We start from the raw sequence: 25,919 nt of genomic DNA on the forward strand, positions 1-25,919 counted from the left end.
ACCACCCAACCCCAAGTCCTCAACCCACCACCCAACCCCAAGTCCTCAACCCTCACCCAACCCCAAGTCCTCAACACCCCACCCAACCCCAAGTCCTCAACACCCCACCCAACCCCAAGTCCTCAACACCCCACCCAACCCCAAGTCCTCAACACCCGCCCAACCCCAAGTCCTCAACACCCCACCCAACCCCAAGTCCTCAACACCCCACCCAACCCCAAGTCCTCAACACCCCACCCAACCCCAAGTCCTCAACACCCCACCCAACCACAAGTCCTCAACACCCCACCCAACCACAAGTCCTCAACCAACCTCCCAGCACGATATTTCAAAAGGTTATGGACAGATTCAGCCGAAACTTGGTGGACATGTTGGGACAAATTTATTAGATTTCGGTGGAGATCTGGAGAATTTTAAAAATAGATCGCAGGTACAGTGGAATCTGATGCAGGGAATGACACCCTATCCCATGGAAGTTACACTCACAAACTGCTTATGAAGTACCAGACTATGCTTCTGCAATTTAATAAACATGATTTTGCTCCTTCAGCTGACAGTTTCGTTCAGTTTCAGTAACACACAGTAACACACACACACAGTACCACACATACACATAGTAACACACACACACAGAGTAACACACACACACACACACACACACACATTAACACACACACACACACATAGTAACACACACACACCGCACACACACACATAGTAACACACACACACCGCACACACACATTGTAACACACACACCGCCATGCCCACCAAACTCTCCCCGTATGGTATCCATGGAAACCTCCATGCATGGCTTGCGGACTTCCTCTCTGGTTGTAGTCAACGTGTAGCCCTGAATGGATTTCTCTCATCTCCCCTTCCTGTTCAGGCTGGAGTTCCCCAAGGTAGTGTTGTGGGCCCTGTGCTTTTTCTGGTCTTCATCAATGATCTCTCCGACTCTCTGGAAAATCCTCTCTATCTCTTTGCTGATGACTCCACTCTCTGCCGCTCCATACCTCATTCCTCAGATTGGCAGTCTGCAGCCTCTTCAATCTCTGCAGGCCTGGACAAAATCAGACTGGTCAAACAAGTGGAACATGTCTTTCAATCGTGACAAATCTCACACACTCACTTTGTCTCTCTGAAAAGACCGTCTGGACAACCCTCCCATCTACTTTCTGAACACTTCTCTCCAAGAAGTTCTGTCACTCAAGCTTTTGGGTCTCAATATCTGCCATGATCTTTCCTGGGAAAACCACATTTCCAAGCTGGCCTCCAAAGCCAGTCGCCGACTGGGCATCCTCCGTCGTGCGAAGTCCTTTCTGGGCACTTCTGAGCTCCTCATCACATACAAAGCTTTCATCCGCAGCTCAATGGAATACTGCTCTCCCCTCTGGGCTGGTGCTCCCGCCTCACACCTAGCTCGGCTTCACGCGGGTCGAAACCAAAGCATTCAGAATCATTGGAATCTCCCGTGACGACATACAGTATGAGTCATGGGTAAGAGTCACGTTTTTGCCTGTTGTAGATCTGGCAACATTATGCTTATGACGTCAATAGAGCAGTTCCAAGATGGCGGGAGGAGCATGCTCCCTTATAAGCATGCACCAAGGAGGAGCAACATTCTATCATCCGTTTCTTGGGAGTGAGTGTGTGAATCCCAGTGAAATCCATCGCAGAATGAAGATGCAATATTGTGACGCATGTTTATCACTGCAGAAGGTGTACGACTGGGACAGGAACATTAAAAGTAGTGTCCAGTGTGGCAGACACTGCTCGCTCGGGCCGGCCTCACACAGCCGACACCAGAAATGGTTACGGGAGTTGAGACCAGTACAATCAGAAACGTGCTAAGGGAAAACCGTCACATTACGCTGGATGAAGTGGTCTCCAAATTTAACATTAGCCATGGTTCAGCACACCTTATCATTCACAACGTGCTGGGGTTCCGCAAAGTGTCTGCAAGGTGGGTGCCTAGACAACCCACACCCAAACTGAAAGAAAGGTGAGTGGACGCATGTGAAGAACTTCTGCGACGTTACGAAACAGAAGGCGACGCTTTCTTATAGTGCGTGGTGACTGGGGATCAAAGCTGGGTCCACTACTTTCAACCAGAAACGAAGAGGGCAAGCAAAGAGTGGCGCTATTCAACTTCACTGAAGCCCAAAAAATTCCGCAAACAGCCGTCCCCTGAAAAAGCGATGCTTACGATCTTCTGGGATAGCTGAGGCCAAGTTGTAGAACATTACATGCCCAGAGGGACCACAGTCACCAGTGCATCATACTGCGACCTCCTTAGAAATCATCTGAAACTAGCAATCAGATCAAAACGTCATGGAATACTCACTACCGGTGTTTTACTGCAGCATGTCAATGCTCGGCCCCATACTGCACGCACTACAGCTGCAACAATCGAGGACCTGCATTTTGAGTGTCTTCCTCATCCACCCTACTCGCCAGACCTCACCCCTTCGGATTACCACATGTTTGGGCTACATAAGGAGGCGCTTGGTGGAACCACTTTCCGATCCGAAGAAGAGGTCCAAGAGACGGTGCACGAATGGCTACACAAGCAGCCAAAATATATTTTTGTTCTCAAGGAATCCAGGCCTTAGTAAAGCGCTGGAAAAAATGCATTGAACGCAATGGAGATTATGTTGAAAAATAATAGTTGTTACACACATACATACATGCAATAAACAAGTTGTGAAAATATTTTAAGGTTACTTATTGACTGTCCCTCATGTATATATATTGTTACGGAAACGGAGTACGGCTCTCCCCTTAGCAGGGGGGGGGGGGGGGTTAATCCCCCTTCTATTTGCACTGGCCGTCTCCGATCCTGAAGCTACAACGTCCTTCCCGGACCGACGGTAGGTATGGTTTGTTAGGCCTAGGGGTTCGCTACGTACCTAATTACTTCCGCCAGCCGGGAACGAGGGAATAACTTCTGCTCGAACCGCGGTTCTGGATGTTATTTGCCGAGTTGTTGGGGTTAGCAATCCGAAGTTCGAGCCATTAACAAAGACCAAACCCGATTCCTAAAGCGTTGGCCAAATCGTGCCACAGGTGTTCAATGATGGAAACCTCTAAAACGAACGGATGTGAAGGAAAGAAGGCAAAGGTAGGAAGAACAGGAATTTATTATTAATTATGTACAAAACCAAAGAAACCAAGGGAGAAGGAAAGATACGAAAATAATTACAGAAGGAGAAGAAGACAGTGCAATTCTAGCTTATCTATACAGGCTTAACTTATACCCCAGGACAATACAGACAGAACAAACTCACACACACGAATGGGGAATGAAGGCAGGGACGAATGGCTGGAAGGAGAGGAAGGTTCAGCTGGACGCTGGCTGGAGCTTGATCCCGCACGGGGACGTCGGGGCTGGAAGTGGACGGCCACCGATTCCACCGCAAACTGGTCCCCGCGTAGCAGCGCGTCGAAGCTGCGCATCAAAGCTGCGCGCGCGCAGGGGCTGGACAGCGTCGTTTCTCTCTCGGCAGAACCGCAAGCCTGACTTGGTTCAGCGCAATTCAACTCCTTCTCAAATGAACTCTTACGCATCTCTCCTGGTGGGGGCTGATGCAATGGGTTTTATAACCCCACCCTCTTGAGCCATACCCACTCATCCTTGGTTGGTCGGCAAGGGCTTTCCTGGCTCCACCTTCTGATGACGATGGGCGGGCAACGCCCTTGTTCGTTGGCTTGACCGCGTGCGTAATGGAGTCAAATGCAGTTGGCAATTGCGGTTGGCAATGATGTTTTGGGGAATTTGAAAAGGGATTCTACCTTATTTCATTTGGTGCAATGCAATGTCAACTAGTGGAAAACAGAGCCTTAACTGATACACATAATAAAGAAATAACTATAGAGAAGTTCTATGATTGGCTACGTGCTTGTACATGGACTAGCTAGGGGGACGACCTTTGACCTTTACACAAATGGAGGTATTTACAAGGAATTATTACATTATTTACAGAGGGTGATATTTACAACAATTACCAACGTGCAGGATTCTCAAATCCGCAACAATATATATAATACATATATATATATATATATATATATATATATATATATATATATATATATATATATATATATATATATATATATATCTATAGTTGCGGATACCGGGTCTGTCGATGTACAAAGGGGGAGGGGGGGGGGGGTTAAGTCCACGGGCTTTCGATCGCGAGACGAAACTCATGCCCGGCGGGTTGCATGGCAACTTCAATCTCCAGTCCCCCTATCGCGGTTCGAAGGGTTATCAACCATGATCCGAATACCTTCGAGACCACGTGGCTGGGAAGCCCGGGAATTGAACCCCTCGCATTCCTCCACCTATTCCAATCAGGTGCGCCGAGCGGGTCACACGGTGTGGGTCGTGACTTTACCCTGCGTGATCTCCGGGCCTTATTGAGCAGGCGGATTTGGTTTCAGACGATGCTGGGTCAATGGGTTAAAGGACGCACATGAGCAGGTCAAGAGGAAACAAAATGTACACGTCTTTTATTCACAATAGCACAGAAAAAAGGACGAGAAGCAAACTTAACACTAATAATTCTTACCTACCTAATCCCAACACAGGTGCCTGGCACACTCGCACACAGGGAATGGATCACACACCGGTTAGACTCATACCGGGAGACGTGCCCACGCTGACTCGGGTGAGGGCCGCTCCTGCGCGCAGCGCCCGGGTCGATCCGACGAGCAGCTTGAAGGAATGTCTAAAGGACGAACCAGCTCGAGGACGAAGGAGAAGTGCAGCACGGAAGAACCAGCTTGGAGGTCGGTCAGCTTGAAGGACGAACGAGGAGAGAGAGCCCGAACAGCAATCGGGTGGAATGTTCTTCTGGAAGATTCCCCGGCCTACCATTGGTCACTGCTAGTCACCTGCGGTCATTCAGCCCTACCTCCTTCTAGAAGGTTCCACGGCCTACTATTGGCCGATGTTGGTCACGTGCAGTCGTTCATTCAGCCACGCCTCCCTCTGGAAGGTTTCACGGCCTACCATTGGCCGATGTTGGTCACAAGCGGTCGTTCATTCAGCCACACCTCCCTCTGGAAGGTTTCACAGCCCGTTCTTCCCCCACCCATGAACCAACGACTTCTTTCAACCACACGGAGGGTTGGAATCCTGCTTAACTCGACACATATCTGCTTTAATTATTACACAATGGAAAGGGAGCTAATCTTTACATTTAATAAGAAATAACTGACAACTGCAAGCTACATGTTGTCGTGTAATTAAGTGGAGGGGGTGTCTTTTATTGCAAAACCTTAACTATATATATATATATATATATATATATATATATATATATATATAGATATATATATATAGATATATATATATATATATATATATATATATATATATATATATATATATATATATATATATATATACATACATATATATATATATATATATATACATATATACATATATATATATATATATATATATATATATATATATATATATATATATACGTATATATATATAATCGTTAGATTAAATAAGACGCGGACGTAGCTTCAGGACTTCGATCTTTAATTGTCGACAAGCTTTCGACCAACAAAGGTCTTCTTCTGAGTCTACAAAAACATCAGGCATGTATATCAGTCAAGTATGTATGGTGATATGTGTGTGAGATGTGTGATGTGTGTATAAAATGCATACAGAAGGAAGAGCCACGCCAAAGTTCACTCACCAGCCCCAAGTTCAACGGAAGTGACCGTTTGCGTTACAGTTAGGGTGCACGTGCATATACAAATATAGAGATATACTGTACATACATAAACACACAAGCATATATTCATATCCCATTTATATTCATATAATATATTTATATATTTATATAAATGACATATAAAGGTAGAATGAATGAATGAATGAATGAGAATGATGAATGAATGAATGAATGGGTTACGGTTAACAATTTGATTGGGTTGATGTGGGAACATGCTTTAGTCATCAAAATTTATGCCATGAGGGACTTTTGTCCGAAGTTTGTGTATCCAAAAGGACTCACGTTTCAGAATCGTGGTGTGTGATCGATTTGTGATTGATTCAATGGCAGAGATCTGAATGTCATTTATAGAGTGATCCGGTTGATTAAAGTGTATCGTGTAAGGTAGAGATTTGCCCTGACTGGTGTGGAAGTTATTGATTTCTGACCGGGTGTTATTAAATCGTGTGTAGAGTGTATTTTCAGTTTTTCCAACATATTGTTTGGTGCACTTTTGGCAAGTGATTAGGTATATGACCCATGTAGATTTGCAGTTCATATAGGAGGTGATGGGGAATTTTTGTCCAGTGCGAGAACTACAGAATTTGTTTCCTTCTAGTAAATGTTTGTGAATAATGCATTTATTTGCTGTGCATTTATAGAAGCCAGGGATCCTAGTTTGTTTGTTGTGGGGCTGTGGGTGCTTTGCTTTTACCAAGAGGTCCCTGAGTGTCCGACCACGTCGAAATGATGTTAGTGGAGGTTGAGGAAATGTGGTGCCGAGTGTTTCTGATTGATGGAGGAGAGGAAGGGCCTTATTCAGAATACTTGGCAATTGGGATGAGGTAGCAGAGTAGGTGGTTACCAGTGGGACACGGTTAGTTGCAGGTTTGGGTTTGTAAGTCAGAAGGTCTGCTCTCGGTATGTGTTTTGCTCGGGTTATTGCTTCTTGCACAGAGTGAGGGTCATAGTTTCTTGCAATGAAGTGTGTTTCTAATTGGCAGAGAGAAATTTCTTCTGCCATTTTTGTTGAGCAAATGCGTCTTACTCTGAGTGCTTGACTGTATGGTATGCTTGCAATTGTATGTTTAGGATGAGATGAAGAAGGGAGAAGGTAAGAGTGAGTGTCTGTTGGTTTGGTGTATAGTTCTGTTTCGAGTCTGTTATTTTGAAGCGTGAGTGATGTGTCTAGAAAGTGAACTTCGGACTGTGAGCTGTCGAATGTGAACTTGATGGTCGGATGAATCAAATTTAATTCATTTTGGAATTGGGCGAGACTACGGGGGGATTTTGACCAGATGAACTGGATGTCATCAATATAACGTACCCAGGATTTTTCCAAGATTCTGTGATGAGGTTGTGCATTGATCTTGGCCTCTATCATTCCCATGAAGATGTTAGCGTACGATGGTGCAACAGGGGTACCCATAGCGGTACCTTGAGTTTGAATGTAATGTCGTCCGTTGAATTGGAAATTATTCAGTTTGAGTGTCAGTTCTAATAGGCGCATAAGGTCTTGAGTAGGTGGCATTGGGACTTGTCGTGTATCGAGGGCTTTGCGGCATGCAGACAGGCCTCCTGAATGTGGAATATTAGTGTAGAGGGATGTAACATCTGCCGTGACTAAAATGGTTTGGGAGTTGAAAGGTGAGTATATTCTGTTCAATCCTTGGATGTGGGTCAGAAAACTGGTTGTGTCCTTGAGGTATGAGGAGAGCTTCAACACGAGAGGACGTAAATGACAGTCAACAAATTTTGATATGAGAACAGTTGGACATGTGCAGCCAGATACGATTGGTCTACCTGGATTGTTTACCTTGTGTATTTTAGGAAGAAAATCTTCTACATCAAAAAAAAAAAAAATCTCTACATTACCATCACAGCAGACATGTCACGAAATGGCGATCGCGCTCACAACAACAACAACGATGTATACCTGACCACCACGATCAATGAACTTCAACGATTGATGCAAAAAAGACAAAGACATGAACTACACTTCACTTACCTAAACGAATATAAACAACGAGGGATCGTACCTAAAGGTCTCCTCATTAAAAAACGATCTTGCTTCGAAACGCAAACCAATGATGACGTCATCACTGCACGTTGGAATCTACTGCTATGGAACACTGCTCAACAACTAACTGGAGATTGTAATAACTAATAACACAAGTAAAAATAAAATTAATCAAATTGAATGAGAACATCAGCCAAAAGAAGGAGAAGATGTGGAAGAATGTGAATCCTGGACAATACCATCACATAATGTGCTCATTCAATGATAAGCTAATGGCTGCTAAACACGACATTGTTAAAGTTAAGGAAAGGAAACTTAAACGTGATGAAATGTTATGCAAGCATATAAAACCATCTCAAGAGAATACGTACACCCATTGCAAACAATAACCAGGTAACTCCAACCACCACTCCCAACCACTTTTCTCCAACCACTTCTGACCAACCACTACAACCACTTCCAACCACTTCTCCACCAATTCAACCACTCCATCTTCAACCACCCCAACCACTCCAACCACTTCCAACCACTTCTCAAACCACTTCTGACCAACTTAAGCATAAACACAAAAATCGACATTATCGTAAAAAACAATACACAAACCGCAGACATCATTACATGCAGAACCGTTCCTCCATGGAAATGAACACAGCTGAGGTTGAAAATAGTCAAACCAACAACAATAGAACTTCTACTGCAACCAAACTTGTAGATCTACCTAAACTCGGGATCATCAATCTTTCCAATCATTCCCTCAGTGAGGCGGAAATAAACCTGCTCTCTAAGGGTTTAAAATTTTACCCAATCGCTCCACAAATAGACCAATTACAATTGAAAGAGGATTTAAAAGATTTCTGTAGGCGAATGACATTAAAGGCACACTTTGCTAAAGTACACCCAGCACCATCAACGCCACAACAAACAACACCAACAACCACGCATACAATCACATACACCGATACTAATACACCACAACTCACTTTACCTAAACCAAAAAGCACCTGGACACCACGTGTTGACAATCCATATCTACATGTCTATATGGAACAAGTGAGCAATGAAATTGAAAAGGTGGCACAAAAATATAATTGTTCCAGACATAAGGACAATCTTACAAAGGCAGAGCGACGAGCACTTCACAATCTCCAAAACAATGAAAAGATAGTCATAAAGCCAGCAGATAAAGGTACTGGCATTGTCATTACTAGGGCATGCCCGTACGTGGGTGCCCGTTCCTTGCCAAAAAAAAAAAAAAACGCTACCCGTACGCTCTGCCCCGCCCGTACGCCCGTAAACAAAAAAAACAACGCTCTTCGCTTCCGCCCTTCGCTCTGACTGAATTGGGAGAAATAATGCGCATAAGAAATCGAGAAATTATTATTTTCTCCGGAAGAAATCGAATTACGAACCGTAATGGCGCAGGCTCTCGGGCTCGCAACAACGCGTTCTGTGATTGGCTGCCGGAAGTGAAGTCTTCACTGTCGCAAATGTGAAGCGATGAATACGATGAATCGCAAATTAGTTTTTATTAGTTTTAAAACATAGTTTAACGGCAACATAGTTTGCCGACGGGAAATAAATGAATACGCTCTCAAATGTGCAATCCGAGGCAGAGTCTGTTCGCCACGTTCGGCACACGTGATAGCTCGCTGCTCTCTGATTGGTTGAATCGTTTTTTGGACATAGCTCGGTAACTACTTCTGCGATTAATTTAAAACCTTGAAAAGGCACATCCTCGGGTCCCCAGCAATATACCTGGCAAGTTTCAAGTATATCGGACCGGTAGTTGTCGAGAAACAGCGGTCACAGACAAACATACAAACATACAAACATACAAACAAACATACACACAGAGATTAGTGGAATTATAGATAGACTAGGGCATGCCCGTACTATATATATATCTAAAATTATATCCCCCCCCTCTATTTACATGAAATGGTTTGGTCCAAAGCGAACGGCTTGCGAGTACGGTGACAATCCCCCCGCTCTATTTACATGAAATGGTTTGGTCCAAAGCGAACGGCTTGCGAGTACGGTGTTTTTTATCGGACCCGTGGAATTATAGATAGTAGTTTTAATTAGTTTTAAAACATAGTTTAACGGCAACATAGTTTTCCAACGTGAAATAAATGAATACGCTCTCAAATGTGCCGTCCGAGGCAGAGTCTGTTCGCCACGTTCGGCACACGTGATAGCTCGCTGCTCTCTGATTGGTTGAATCGTTTTTTGGACATAGCTCGGTAACTACTTCTCCGATTAATATGAAACCTTGAAAAGGCACATCCTCGGGTCCCCAGCAATATACCTGGCAAGTTTAAAGTATATCGGACCGGTAGTTGTCGAGAAACAGCGGTCACAGACAAACATACATACATACATACATACATACATACATACATACATACAAACATACAAACATACAAACATACAAACATACACACAGAGATTACTGGAATTATAGATAGATGTCGACTACCGATTACGTTGCAGAAGGTAATCGTCAACTACATAGTGATACTTACAAAGAGCTCCCATCCGACCCTACCCTTTTACATCTTGAAGAGGTTAAAAAGGTAGTAGATTCTATTCGGGTGGATAAAACCATCAAATCTCGCTTGGTTCCGAAAGATCCTCATTGCCCTAACCTTTATTTTCTTCCTAAAATATACAAGGTAAACAATCCAGGTAGACCAATCGTATCTGGCTGCACATGTCCAACTGTTCTCATATCAAAATTTGTTGACGGTCATTTACGTCCTCTCATGTTGAAGCTCTCCTCATACCTCAAGGACACAACCAGTTTTCTGACCCACATCCAAGGATTGAACAGAATATACTCACCTTTCAACTCCCAAACCATTTTAGTCACAGCAGATGTTACATCCCTCTACACTAATATTCCACATTCAGAAGGCCTGTCTGCATGCCGCAAAGCCCTCGATACACGACAAGTCCCAATGCCACCTACTCAAGACCTTATGCGCCTATTAGAACTGACACTCAAACTGAATAATTTCCAATTCAACGGACGACATTATATTCAAACTCAAGGTACCGCTATGGGTACCCCTGTTGCACCATCGTACGCTAACATCTTCATGGGAATGATAGAGGCCAAGATCAATGCACAACCTCATCACGGAATCTTGGAAAAATCCTGGGTACGTTATATTGATGACATCCAGTTCATCTGGTCAAAATCCCCCCGTAGTCTCACCCAATTCCAAAATGAATTAAATTTGATTCATCCGACCATCAAGTTCACATTCGACAGCTCACAGTCCGAAGTTCACTTTCTAGACACATCACTCACGCTTCAAAATAACAGACTCGAAACAGAACTATACACCAAACCAACAGACACTCTCTTACCTTCTCCCTTCTTCATCTCATCCTAAACATACAATTGCAAGCATACCATACAGTCAAGCACTCAGAGTAAGACGCATTTGCTCAACAAAAATGGCAGAAGAAACTTCTCTCTGCCAATTAGAAACACACTTCATTGCAAGAAACTACGACCCTCACTCTGTGCAAGAAGCAATAACCTGAGCAAAACACATACCGAGAGCAGACCTTCTGACTTACAAACCCAAACCTGCAACTAACCGTGTCCCACTGGTAACCACCTACTCTGCTACCTCGTCCCAATTGCCAAGTATTCTGAATAAGGCCCTTCCTCTCCTCCATCAATCAGAAACACTCGGCACCACATTTCCTCAACCTCCACTAACATCATTTCGACGTGGTCGGACACTCAGGGACCTCTTCGTAAAAGCAAAGCACCCACAGCCCCACAACAAACAAACTAGGATCCCTGGCTTCTATAAATGCACAGCAAACAAATGCATTATTCACAAGCATTTACTAGAAGGAAACAAATTCTGTAGTTCTAGCACTGGACAAAAATTCCCCATCACCTCCTATATGAACTGCAAATCTACATGGGTCATATACCTAATCACTTGCCAAAAGTGCACCAAACAATATGTTGGAAAAACTGAAAATACACTCTACACACGATTTAATAACACCCGGTCAGAAATCAATAACTTCCACACCAGTCAGGGCAAATCTCTACCTTACACGATACACTTTAATCAACCGGATCACTCTATAAATGACATTCAGATCTCTGCCATTGAATCGATCACAAATCGATCACACACCACGATTCTGAAACGTGAGTCCTTTTGGATACACAAACTTCGGACAAAAGTCCCTCATGGCATAAATTTTGATGACTAAAGCATGTTCCCACATCAACCCAATCAAATTGTTAACCGTAACCCATTCATTCATTCATTCATCATTCATTCATTCATTCATTCTACCTTTATATGTCATTTATATAAATATATAAATATATTATATGAATATAAATGGGATATGAATATATGCTTGTGTGTTTATGTATGTATATCTCTATATTTGTATATGCACGTGCACCCTAACTGTAACGCAAACGGTCACTTCCGTTGAACTTGGGGCTGGTGAGTGAACTTTGGCGTGGCTCTTCCTTCTGTATGCATTTTCTACACACATCACACATCTCACACACATATCACCATACATACTTGACTGATATACATGCCTGCTGTTTTTGTAGAGTCAGAAGAAGACCTTTGTTGGTCGAAAGCTTGTCGACAATTAAAGATTGACGTCCTGAAGCTACGTCCGCGTCTTATTTAATCTAACGATTATTTATTCAATACAAATGAGATGCCCTGCTCGTACTTTGGAGTTTCTACTATTTCTTACAGTTATATATATACATATATATATATATATATATATATATATATATATATATATATATATATATATATATATATGTATATATATATATATATATATATATATATATATATATATATATATACATATATATATATATATATACATATATATATATATATATACATACATACATATATATATATACATATATATTTATATATATACATATATATATATAACCACACACATATACAGTCACGTGAAAAAGTAAGTACACCCCATGTAAAGTTTTGACCTTTTCAACATATTTCAACATACAGCTATTTGATCTTCATTTCAACAATATTGACAGATAAAGGTGATATAATATAACAAATATCATGAAACATTTACATTTTGTAGTCCATTGTATAATTTAAATAAACATAAATGCAAATTTCGCATGTGGAAAAAGTAAGTACACCCTTGGCTCTCATAGGTGGTATTGCCCCCTTTGGCAGAAACAACCTCAAGTAGGCGTTTCTTATAACTGTCTACCAGTCTCTGACATCGACTGGGAGAAATTTTTGCCCACTCCTCCATGCAGAATTCTTTCAGCTGTGCGATGTTTGAGGGGTTTCTTGCATGCACAGCTCGTTTCAAATCCCCCCACAACATCTCGATGGGATTTAGATCCGGGCTTTGACTTGGCCATTCCAAAACCCTCCATTTCTTTCTTTTCAGCCATTCCTTGATGGATTTACTGGTATGTTTAGGGTCATTGTCATGTTGCAAGATCCACCTTCGGTTGAGCTTCAACTTGCTGACAGATGGCCTCACATTATCCTGAAGCACCCTCTGGTACAATGAAGAATTCATAGTGGATTCTATGATGGTGAGCTGCCCAGGCCCTGATGCAGCAAAGCTGCCCCAAACCATAATATTTCCACCACCATGCTTTACAGTTGGTATCAGGTTCTTGTGGTCAAATGCTGTCTTTTGTTTTCGCCAAACATGTCTTCTGGTACTGTGGCCAAATAGCTCTACCTTTCACTCAACTGTCCAGAGCACATTGTTGCAGAAGTGCTGGTCTTTGCCGAGGTGTTCATTGGCTAACTTTAGTCTTGCCCTGATGTTCTTTCTGGACAGCAAAGGTTTTCTCCTGGCACACCTCCTATGTAGATCAAATTTGTGCAGCCTCTTTCTCATGGTAGACTCGTGCACTTTGACATCAACAGTGGCAAGAGCTACCTGTAGGACCCGTGATGACATTCTGGGGTTCTAAGAGACTGCTTTCAGCATTTTGCGGTCTGCTCTCGGGCTGAACTTGCTGGGGCGGCCTGGCCTGAACAAGTTGGCAGTTGTTTGGAATCTTCCCCACTTGTAGATGATCTTCTGGACAGTGGAATGATTGATTTCAAATTGTTTGGAGATCTTTTTAATCCCTTCCCAGACTCGTAGGCATCTATAACCTTCTTTCTGAAGGCTTCAGAGAGCTCTTTTGATCTTGGCATGGTGACGCCACACACTTCAACAACAAAGAGCAAACCAAACTAAATGTCTGAGGTTTAAATAAGACAGGTTCCTCCAAGATCCTCTCCAACGATGTTCTAATCATTTGCACCTGAGCTGGTGCACCTGATTCTAATTTTAGGTATTTGAAGTAGCGATAAATGTAGGGGTGTACTTACTTTTTCCACATGCGAAATTTGCATTTATGTTTATTTAAATTATACAATGGACTATAAAATGTAAATGTTTCATGATATTTGTTATATTATATCACCTTTATCTATCAATATTGTTGAAATGAAGATCAAATAGCTGTATGTTGAATATTGTTGAAAAAGTCAAAACTTTACATGGGGTGTACTTACTTTTTCACCTGACTGTATGTATATCACTTTTCAGTATCTAAAAAAGATGTGGTCGGGTTATGACAAAATTGGTGGATGAGTTGGGTAGATGACAAGACCAAGTCGATAGGATTAGATTTTGGTTCATGTCCGAATCCAGATTCGGCCTATCAGTGGGAAACAAAATATAAACTGCTCAGCCGGCAGAGGTATGAGTTCTACCAAGTGCTGTTTTAGTTTTTTTTCTGTGATTTGCTTGCAGGCTTCTGACGGTGAGTCCAGCAATAGTGACATTGCGGACAGTGTCTCGGGGGAAACTACGAGTCATTGCAGCTTCACTACCCAGCAAAGTGTCAGTGAGTGATGGTTTAACTTTTGCTATCCCCTTGCCAATGAACCAGTTTTTCATTGAAATAGTTCAGATTTATTTTAAAAGAAAGAGGCTCACTAATTGTGGAACCAATATGTAAAACAAAGAGATGAGCATGCAAATTAAAATGAAAAAATAACAGCACCAGAAAGTGGCTTTCAGGAACACTAAAGACAACACGTGTGGTAGAGAAAATCTGTATTCAGAAAAGTCTGGTCGATCTAGCTGGTGAAAATTAATAGAATTGATCTCCTCTCCTGCTCTCTTTATCTGCTCTCTCTATCTGCTCTCTCTATCTCCTCTCTCTCTCCTCTCCTCTCTCTCCTCTCTCTCTCTCTCTCTCTCTCTCCTCTCTCCTCTCTCCTCTCTCCTCTCTCTCCTCTCTCTCCTCTCTCTTCTCTCTTCTCTCTTCTCTCTGTCCCTCTCTCTGTCCCTCTCTCTGTCCCTCCTCTATCCCCTCTTTTCTCTCTCTCTCTCTCTCTCTCTCTCTCTCTCCCCTCTCCTCTCCTCTCCTCTCTCATGAAATAAAGGCACATCTGGGATATTAGGCCGAAAAAAATATATTGCTTGTCTCTGGTCAGACCAATGTTCCAGAATTGATGCGGCGATGCGGTTTTTTTTTTAAAGCATGGATTGCACATATAGAGGTGTTTTTTGTGTCCTCATGCCTTGCGGTCCTCGTCATCTGCTGTGGCGCCGTCCAGAAAGAAATTAAAGACAGCCAATGGGACTTGTAGGCCTTTTTTTTGTAAATAATGAACACAAGCTTAAGTTATTTTAAAATGTATTTATTCTGAAAATTATTAAGTTCTTCAAGCATATTATAGACTGCCATTTCGATCTCGAGATCGCCTCGCCGTACCGTTAAACATTCCAATGCGTCGATCGCGTCAACACTGCGCATGCGCAAGTGGTCTAACAGGCCGATGGTCTCCCACGATCTCTTCTCCCTGTCCACCAGATTATCACAGACACTTACTACTTCATGACAAACGAGATAGGATCCAGGCCTAACTAACGAGACCACCGGCAACTCTCTAGGCCTTCTGGTTGCTTTACACGAACCCGACAAAGAACGTCTTCGTTTCAATAAATGACAATATCCAGCCGATAGAGGCCTTGCATCGCGTGGGCGTCGTCCATGGCAACCGGTTCCGGCCGCCATCTTGGGTGGCATAAACAACATGGCGGGAAAGCTGTCGTTTGATCAGACGGACCTGTCAGTTTACGCCCGTAGCTTGCCCGTTGAGGCGTTTTCGCGGTATTGCGAGAAACCGAGGCTGTGTCATCTGCCTGTGGACCCGTGTGGACCCACAAGTACGCCACACGCACTCCACGGTCCACACACACCACACGTACGCCACAAGTACGCCACACACACTCCACAAGTACGCCACACGTACGCCACACATACGCCACACACACTCCACAGGTACGCCACATGTACGCCACACACACTCCATACGTACACCACACGTATGCCACACACACTCCACACGTACGACACAAGTACGCCACACGTACGCCACACACACTCCACACGTACGCCATACACACTCCACATGTACGTAACCAAATGCCTAATCCTGCTTTTCACTTCGCGAGCAAAGGTAACAACCTCATGAGCCATATTCTCACCTGAGCTGCAGTCAAGGCAGCTATGGATCCGTTTTAGCGTTGTGTCGTCCGGATGAAATCGGGCTGTACATCCGACAGCACAACAACTCTTTACCATCGTGTAGGGGGCAATTTATATGTGAGACGAGTTTCAAATTGCCGCCATGACGTATGGTGGCAGAAGCAATGTTTTGCCACCCAAGCGGTCACGTGACTAAGACGATGACGTCACATGCAACTTCCCGATTGGATTCATGACGTCACGGCACTCAAAACTACTCATATCTTTGCAACGGCTGGTTGGATTTGGACATACTAAACGCAGTTTTGTAGGGGAGAACCGTGCGCGAACGTCGATACCAAATTTGAAAAATAAAAATGTTGACGCGCAGGGTCAAAATCGATGCGCGCGCTGACCAGAGACCGGAAATATATTTTTCTCGGCCTTATCTGATGATAACTGGCTTAGTTGCAACTGAACCTGTGCAAGCAGGTCCACAGTGGCCCTCATGACCTTGAAAATGGTTCGGACATACACTCTGCACAGTGCCAACAGTTGCAGAACAAGAAGCACTGCATCAGTTATCACTTACGCACTGGTTAGGTCATCTCTTCTCGATTATCGAGAGATTAACTTCTAAAATGGGTTGTGATGTCCAGATGTATGTTCTTTCATCCAGTAATCTTTTCCTATTTTTGCTACTCTTCCTTTATCATCCGGCTGGTTGTTCTGAAACTTGACATATGGATACATGATAGAATCCCGAACAATCGCTCGGCTTCGATTTTTCAATTTCGGATCATGGGTGCTCTCAGGAGGGGTTACCCCCTGAAACTTCTGATCCACACTTGTCCCTTATTTACCAACCGATTGTTTTCTGAAACCCGATACAGCCCTTCGACTCGATAATCCGTTGGATCGCCCAGTTTTCGATTTTTCGATTTTGGATCAGGGGGCTCCCAGGGGGTCCCCCAAATCAGCCATCAGTGGTCTGAACTACATCCTCAAGAGATGACCATCACCCACTCGAGACTATTTATTTTTATCATCAAAGACAGACCAACAAATGTTTTGATGCATCTTCAGGCCATGCTTGAGATGAAGTGTGCACCAAACAAATTATAGACAATGATTGACTGATGGCAGTTGGGATTCACATGGGTGGCAGTGATTTAATCTGTTAAAATATCTGGCTGCACATTATTCCAAATAGATGATGCAGTCAGCAGTGTCAAAATAAAAGGGAAAAGTCACTTGCCCATACAGCTCGCTGTGGAATAACTTTAAATGGTAATGAATTGTAATATATATGTGACCTTGTTGGGAATGATTGAGTTGGATAATTTCAGGAAGAAGTGGGTTAATCGACAGGAAGGGGATAACAATTCACAAAAACAATAAATGTCAAACTTTTTTTTAACCAACAAGTAAGGAGTGGGATAGTTGAGATCACAGGGATGAACTTGTGATGTAATCTAGGACAAGAGAGTAGTAAACCAAAAAAGAAAAGATGCTTCCACAAATGCAACAACAACAACAAAAACAGGCATTTTAAGGCCATTTTCCCTGCAAGAGTGGGGGTTAGCCTTGCGGTCCCCATGACGATCTTCTCCATTTTGCCCTATTTTCTGCATCTACCCTTGTTAACCTAACCCCCTTGCCCGCATTTCTTCTTCGACCATCTTTAGCCAAGTCTTTCTCGGTCTTCCCCATCCTCTACTTCCTTCTACATTCATTTCCATCACTCTTCTCAACCAGTCACTTTCATCCTTCCTCAACACATGACCAAACCATCTCAAACTGTTTCTCTTCACAGCATCAATCACAGGCTCTATTCCCATCATCTTTCGCAATTCATCATTTGTCTTCCTCTCTCTCAACGATACTCAACACATCCACCGAACCATTCGTATTTCCACCCTTTCCAGCCTTCGTTGCTGCTCTACGTTCATGATCCATGTCTCGCTCCCATAAATCATAACACTTCTCACACGTGCAGCACAGCATACACCTTTCCCTTCAGCTTCAACGACACTCCCCTCCTCGTCAGCATGCCAGTCAGTTCCCAAAACTTCTTCCATGCACATCTCACTCTAGCAACCGTTGCCTAGTCTGATCCACCTTCTGCATTCAGCATGTCTCCAATATATATATATATATATATATATGTATATATATATATATATATATATATATATATATATATATATGTATATATATATATATATATATATATATATATATATATATATATATATATATATATATATATATAGATTCATGCATTCAGCATTCATGCACATGCATTCAGCATGTCTCCAAGGGAACTAAATGTTTTCACACCTTCCAGCTTCACGCCGTCTCCAAGATCCAACTCAACATTCCCTCCATCTGCAGCTCCCTCTGTGCACACCTTACACACACACTGGTTAATGGAATGTAGCTGCCACACTGGTTAATGACCCTCTCAAACCACTACATTTTTGATGAACCCACTCAACGCACATTGTACATTAAATGGAATTCACTCCGACACCCTTCCTGCACACAGCACACGGCCACTTCCCAGTTCTTTCCACCTCACCACATGCTTTACCACTTGCCAGCACCTTCGTTTTTCCGCTATTCACCTTCAGACCTTTTGTCTCCATACATTCCTTCCACTTGTTCATCTTCTCCTTCAGTCCATCCATACTTTCTGCAATCAACACCAGATCATCTGCACACAACAACTCCCACGGTAAACCCTCCTTTATGTTCCGAGCCAGCACCTCCATCACAGCTACAAATAGTAGTGGACTTAGTACCGACCCCTGATGCACTCCCACCTTCACCTCAAACTCACCACTGTTCCCGTCCTTCGTCCTTACAGCTGTGCGCGCTCTTTTGTGCATTGCCATCACTACTCTGATCAATCATTCCTCCACTCCGAACTTCCTCAATGCCCATGTCACTACTTCACGTGGAACCCTATCGAATGCTTTATCCAGATCAACAAACCCAAGAAACAACTTCTTCCTCTTCTCCATGTACTTCTCCTGCAACTGCCTCACAATAAAAAGTGCATCTGTCGTTCCTCTTCCTGGCATAAATCCAAACTGCATTTCGTCAATCTTCACTTTTTTCCTTATCCTCCTCTCCAACACCCTTTCCAATACCTTCATTCCATGCTCCAATAACTTTATCACTCGATACGAGCCACAGTCCAGAGGGTCATCTTTCCCCTTGTATAGAGGGATGAGGGTACTCGGTTCCCAATCCACTGGAATGCGGCCTTCTTTCACCACCAGATTACAGATCTCTGTCATTCTCTTCACACCCCAATTTCCCGCTGCCTTCAACATATCTCCCACAACTCCCGTCGGCCCTCCCGCTTTTCTACTCTTCATTGCTTTTATTGCTTCCTCAACTTCCTTCTCGGTTATCTTCTCTGCCGGTCCTAAAACTGGGTTACTCTCTATGTTGCCATCCCAGTCATTCTCTGCATTCAACAGTATTTCCATATATCTCTTCCATCTTCCTTTAATTCCATCTGGGTCCACAACGATTTGTCCCACTTCATCCTTCAAGCAACTCACCCCCATCACATCACACCTCTCTTTCGCTATCTGCTTTGCAATCCTGAATACCGCTCTCTGACCCTCCTCCTAATCCAAGCGTTCTCCGAACATTTTCCTAAATGCCTCCTGCGCCTTATCTACCTCTTTCTTTGCGGCCTTCTTGGCTGCCTTATAACTTTCATGCTCTGCCTTTTCTGCTCCCATACCCTTCGCCCTCGGCCACTCCTTGAACTTCTTCCTCTTCTCGTCAATCTTCTTTCCAACTTCATCGTCCCACCACCATGTTTCCAATTGCCTCGGTGGTCCTTTTGTCCATCCACATACCTCACCAACGGCTCCCAACAGACTATCTTTCATTGACATCCAACCACTTTCAAGCTCAACCACAGCATCCTCTGCCATACTCAGACTCTCTTCCAATGCCTCCCTCACTGTCACCTCTTTCAACCTTCACATCTTCATTCTCGGTTGGTACTTCACCCGCCGAGCTCTCCTCGCACCTTTCACCCTTATGTCGCAGACAACCAAGTGGTGCTGTGAAACAGCCTCCTCCCCCGGGATCACCCCTGTGTCCCGGAGGTGCCCCCTATCTCGCCTATGCACCATCAGGTAGTCAATGGTTGTCGTCGACCCACCTGACGTGTATGTAACAAGCTTATTATCCTCTTTCTGGAACTAAGTATTACAAATCAACAAATCAGCAAACTCCAAAATCCTTTCACCTTCTCCATTTCTCACACCATATCCGTAACCCCCATGAACTCCCTCAAAACCTTACATACTCCTTCCCACGTGTCCATTTCGGTCTCCTCCTACCACAACAACTTCCTTATCTTTCACGTTTTCCATCAGCTTCTCTATTGCACACCAGAACATGTCCTTCTCTTCATAGCTCCGACGAACCTGCGGAGCATATCCTGAGATGACGTTCACCAAGAGCTTTCCAATCATCATCTTCACCATCATCAACCTTTCACTCACTCTCGTCACACTCACCACACTGTCTACAAACTCCTCAGAAAACAGGACACCAACACTATTCACGTCTTCTGGGCACCCTTGCCACACAAACTTGTATTTCTGTCCCTGCCTACCCTTCACCATTCTCACACCACCTCCCTTCCATCTCGTCTCCTGCACACAACATATGTCCACTCTTCTTCTGACCAATACTTCCACCACTTCTCCTGATCTCCCTGTTATTGTCCCTACATTCCATGTCCCAAACCTCAGAAACCGATCTCCACTTCGGGCATCAGACGTTTCGTCATAAATGGAGTGATTTCCACCCTTGCTTCGATCGGTTTCCCCACCTTGAGGTTTGACGAGAGGGAGTGGGGTCCCCCACAGGGTACTTCGGGCTGTACCCTGCCCATATGTCGTTGTAATTGTCATGTTTCTCTTTTTGAGGCAATGTTTTTATGGCCGGATGCTCTTCATGACGCCAACCCTTTTAGTCGCCTCCTACGACGCGCAGGGATACGGTGTACCTATTCTAAACCGGGGTACACACCGGGTACACCTGAAAAATCCAACTGTACTTTTCATAATGGTATGTGGTGTTTTTTTATCTTATTTTTATACCCCCATACTATCTAGAAAGTTGGTGCAGTCGAAGCATTTTCTTGGCAAAGTTATTGCCAAGATATTTTAATTGTGATGTGTTTATTTTTGGTTACCGCCCAACTTCCTCTATATCATCTGGAAGTCAAGGAACCAAACCCTCTTATTATCATGCAAAATTGGTTTTAACTATCGCGGTTTTGAATCTGGCGGCATTTTCCAGGAACGTAACCCCAACAATATTTAAGGGTTCACTGTATAATAATACCAACAAGAAAGAGCAATCAGAGATTGCAGACCCTCACCAGGACATGTTTTTATTGGTTTTTAAGGCTTTTGTGTCAAAACAAATATGGGGGCCGAACCATGTGACCGATGACGTCTTTTTTTTTTTTCTCCACCAATTTATCCCTGGATGACGCTCAAGAAATTCCATCTTGATCAGATGAAGTTTTGTACTTGTCAAATTATGACATCATAATGGAGGCACCTATGACAATATGACATCATCATTAACATACGTTATTACCCATGGAGAGTTCTTTCCAATGAGCCATGTCTCAATTTTTCTATGCAGCGCTTTTGGAGATATAGCGGTGCAAAGTTTTTCGGTTTTTTTCAAGATGGTGCCCCTATCACGTGACCTATGACGTCATAACTATCATGAAAAATTCTACAGGTGGAGGTTGAAAATTCTACAGGAAATTTCCGTTTGCAGAGAAAATCACATTTATTCTGTACAGACAGAGAAAAAGAGACAGACAGACAAACAAACGGAATAAAATGCAACACCCTCTCCTCTGGCGAGGGAAATAAATTGGCCCTAGTGGGCGGGTGGTCACCTCTTTATTATAATCGTTCAGACCACTTCAGAGCGAGCAAGCAATTCGGCAGACCATCGAGTAGAAGGGCTGTATAGGGTTTCACAACAATCGGTTGTAAATAAGGGACAAGTAGGGATCCAAAGTTCCAGGGGGTAACCCACCGCCTCCTCCACCTCTGCCTACTCCTACACCTCCCCCCCACCCCCCCCCCTCCCACTCCACTCCACCTGGTCCGAAATCCAAAAAATCTAAGCCTGAGCAATTGTGCCACATTACATTTCCCATACTCATTTATAATAATCATTGTAATGACAATAAATATATTCCAGCCTTTTACCTTCTCACGCATGAGCAACCATCAGTCTCAGGCTCTCAGCTTTATCTGAACGATCCTTTGAGGGATCCTCATTTGTTAAATAGTTCATTCTGAATGTGCAGTAAATTCAAACATCCTTTCGGTCATACCAGGTGGTCTTTATTCGACCTCCGGTGCAGAACATCCATGCTGGCTGGGTCACTGACACAACAACAGGTGTCATGGTTGAAGTATTAGACCTGGGATTGAATGTCATCCTGCTGACAATTGGTGATAAGAATGTGGGATTCGTCCCCCAGGATATATTAGAAAATTCAAATTTTTGCGCAAAAACGCCATTGGCATTATTGAAAATTCAAATATTTTTTTTCAAATTTGGTGTAAGCATTGGACAAAAATGGTGGACATCCACGTAATGGCAGATCACCTGGAACACAGAGTTAAGCCAGGGGCGGATCTAACAGGGAGGAATATTGGCTTTGAATCTCCCCACTCCTGGGCAGTCCAGAAAGAAGGCTGGCACTGTTGAGTAGAGGTGAAAGGTGTTTTCACTAACGGATGTAGAGGTGAAATGTCAAACAAAGGCTCCTTGAAAACCAATTGCTGCAGGCAGATGGGGCTCATCAACTTTGGTAAGCAGCTCACCAAGGAGGACATCATGAATCCAAATCCACTGCTACCTTGTTTTTCAGCTAAGGGATTATTAGAGTAAAGGTAGAAAATATGATTTTTGTCTCGAGTTCAACTTTTATGGCTGTTGCCTTTTATGGCAACTTTTATGGCTGAATTTCTGCTACTTTGAGATACCACACAATGTATGTATCACATGTCTTCACAGAATATGCTCATTATGCAGAATTTGTTTTTTTTAATCCAACTTTATTGCTGTAATTACAAATCATGAGAAGAATTGGCTACAGTTTGCAGCATTAATCTTAATTTATGTCTTAACACTCCGTAGCACCCAGTAGTGAAGATGGTGAGATCGGGCCTTTCCAGACCGGCCGTCGGACAGAGCTGCCAGCCCTAGCCCCTGAAATCAGAGGTGTTGGACTGTGGGAAATTCTTCGAAAGAACATCGGCAAGGACCTCTCGAAAGTGGTCATGCCTGTGGAGCTGAATGAACCTGTAAATACATTGCAAAGGCTCTGTGAAGAACTGGAATATAGCGAGCTTTTGGATAGGGCATCTGAATGGGACGATCCAGCACAGCGCATGGTGGGTCCTGTGTTTGTCAGGGGTGATTGTGCATCTTCATATTCTTTCATCCCATATTTTCCTGATTCATAATAATAATAATTATATACACGTATATAAATGCACATACATATACACGACCGGTCAAAAGTTTTAGAACACCTCAATTTTTCCAGTTTTTATTGAAATTTACGCAGTTTAATGTCCAGTAAATAACCTGAAATGGTACAAAGGTAAGCAGTAAACTGCTCGAGGTTTAAAAAAATGTTTAGGTGAGCAAAAACGGGAAAATAATGTAAATTGCACAGTTATATTGTAAAAAAAGGCCTTCTTCAGGGAACAAGTAATGGGTTAACAACTTACAGCTGTTCTGCAGCAATGTAAGTAAATGAAGCCTTGAAAGGTGATGCAAACTATTCCGACAGGTGTCCCAACCTCTGCTGATTACTTGATTACAAACCCCCTGTCTGCATAAAAGCAGTATTGGAACAGACTGTTATTACACCCTCTGAAGCATTATTTGGACGATATTGCACTGCAGGAAGGAGTATATTGGACACTGGAGGAAACTCTGACAGGAAGAGGTCTGGCAGACCCAAAGCCACAACAGAATCAGAAGACAAGTTTCTGAGAGTCAGCTTGCGTGATAGGTGGCTCACAGGACAACAGCTTCAAGCACAGCGTAACACTGGTCGAAGTAAGCTTATGTCAGTTTCAACTGTGAAGAGAAGACTTCGAGCTGCAGGTTTGACAGGTCGAGTGGCAGTCAGAAAGCCATTGCTAAGATGGCAAAATAAGAAAAAGAGGTTTGCCTGGGCCATGAAGCACTGCCAGTGGACTACTGAAGACTGGAAGAAGGTCTTATGGACCGATGAATCAAAATTTGAAATCTTTGGTTCATCACGCAGGGTTTTTGTACGCCGTCGAGTTGGCGAAAGGATGGTTCCTCAGTGTGTGACACCAACTGCCAAACATGGAGGAGGAAGCGTGATGGTCTGGGGCTCTTTTGCTGAATCCAGAGTCGGTGACTTGCACATAGTGACTGGCACCCTGAAGCAAGAGGGCTGCCACAGCATTTTGCAGCATCATGCAATCCCTCTGGTCTACGCCTAGTTGGTCAGGGGTTCATCCTACAGCAAGATAATGACCCTAAACACCTCCAGGCTATGTCAAAACTACCTTCGAAGAAAAGAACAAGACGGTAGGCTTCAAATCATGGAATGGGCCAGCACAGTCTCCAGACTAAAACCCCATCGAGCTGGTTTGGGATGAACTGAACAGAAGGGTGAAAGCAAAGCAACCTACAAGTGCAACACATTTGTGGGAACTTCTGCAACAGTGTTGGGGAGAACTTCCCGGACAATATTTGATTTCCATTGTAGAAAAAATCCCACGAGTGTGTTCGGCGGTTATATCTGCAAAAGGTGGCTACTTTGCCGAGTCAAAAATTAAATTAAATTTTGTTAAACAAAATGATTCTTTGATTTCTTTTTTATCTCCAATTGTTTATTTATTCTATGCTTCATTTCAGAGTACATTGAGCCATTAAACTGCGTAAATTTCAATAAAAACGGGAAAAATTGAGGTGTTCTAAAACTTTTGACCAGTGGTGTATATATATAAATGCACATACATACACAAATGCAATCAATGCACACACAAAAGTACCCGGCATTGCCGGGTAACAATGAGTCGCTTCCATGATGGGATTATGAAGAGCAGGGTGATGAGAGGAGGGAGTTAGAGAAGGAGGGGGGGCGGGGGGGAGGAGAAGGGAGAGGGAGGTGGAGGGGAGAGAGGGAGAGGGAGGGTGGAAGAGAAGCGGAGGGAGAGTAGGGGATGGTTAGTATATGCACAAAAATGTGAGTTAATAAAAAAAATGGGTACGGAAAAACAAAAAGGGAGCTCTGTCTACTTTAACGCCATGGCTTGCAAAAGCAGCCTGAATAGCGTTCACCAAGTGGTGGCTAATCGTATTCAAAAAGAGTGTTTTAACAGACCCAAACTTCCCCGGCCTTGTGACTAATTAATTAAGAGCCCTCGCGAAGCGGCTTAAGCACTCCAGCAAGCACTCCAATGAAATGGGTGATAAGGAACGCTGGCTTGACATGTGATAGCAAGCCGATTGC

At 43.5% G+C, this 25,919-nt stretch overlaps 1 protein-coding gene across 2 annotated transcripts in view; it reads left to right on the forward strand.

The window, feature by feature from the left end:
- Window positions 1–25,919, forward strand: part of LOC137434537 (oxysterol-binding protein-related protein 6) — a 195,996-nt gene that overhangs the window by 108,356 nt on the left and 61,721 nt on the right. For both annotated transcript variants that reach the window (XR_013624726.1, XM_068127654.2), the window contains exons 14-15: window positions 14,605–14,698; window positions 23,555–23,811. Coding sequence is in view for 1 of the 2 variants with exons in the window: in XM_068127654.2 (XP_067983755.2) it covers window positions 14,605–14,698; window positions 23,555–23,811 (351 nt within the window). In the remaining variant the exon portion in view is untranslated. The remainder of the gene's footprint in view (window positions 1–14,604; window positions 14,699–23,554; window positions 23,812–25,919) is intronic.

The sequence above is a fragment of the Myxine glutinosa genome, chromosome 10 (genome assembly GCF_964187855.1).
Source record: "Myxine glutinosa chromosome 10, kmMyxGlut1.1, whole genome shotgun sequence".
NCBI lineage: Eukaryota > Metazoa > Chordata > Myxini > Myxiniformes > Myxinidae > Myxine > Myxine glutinosa.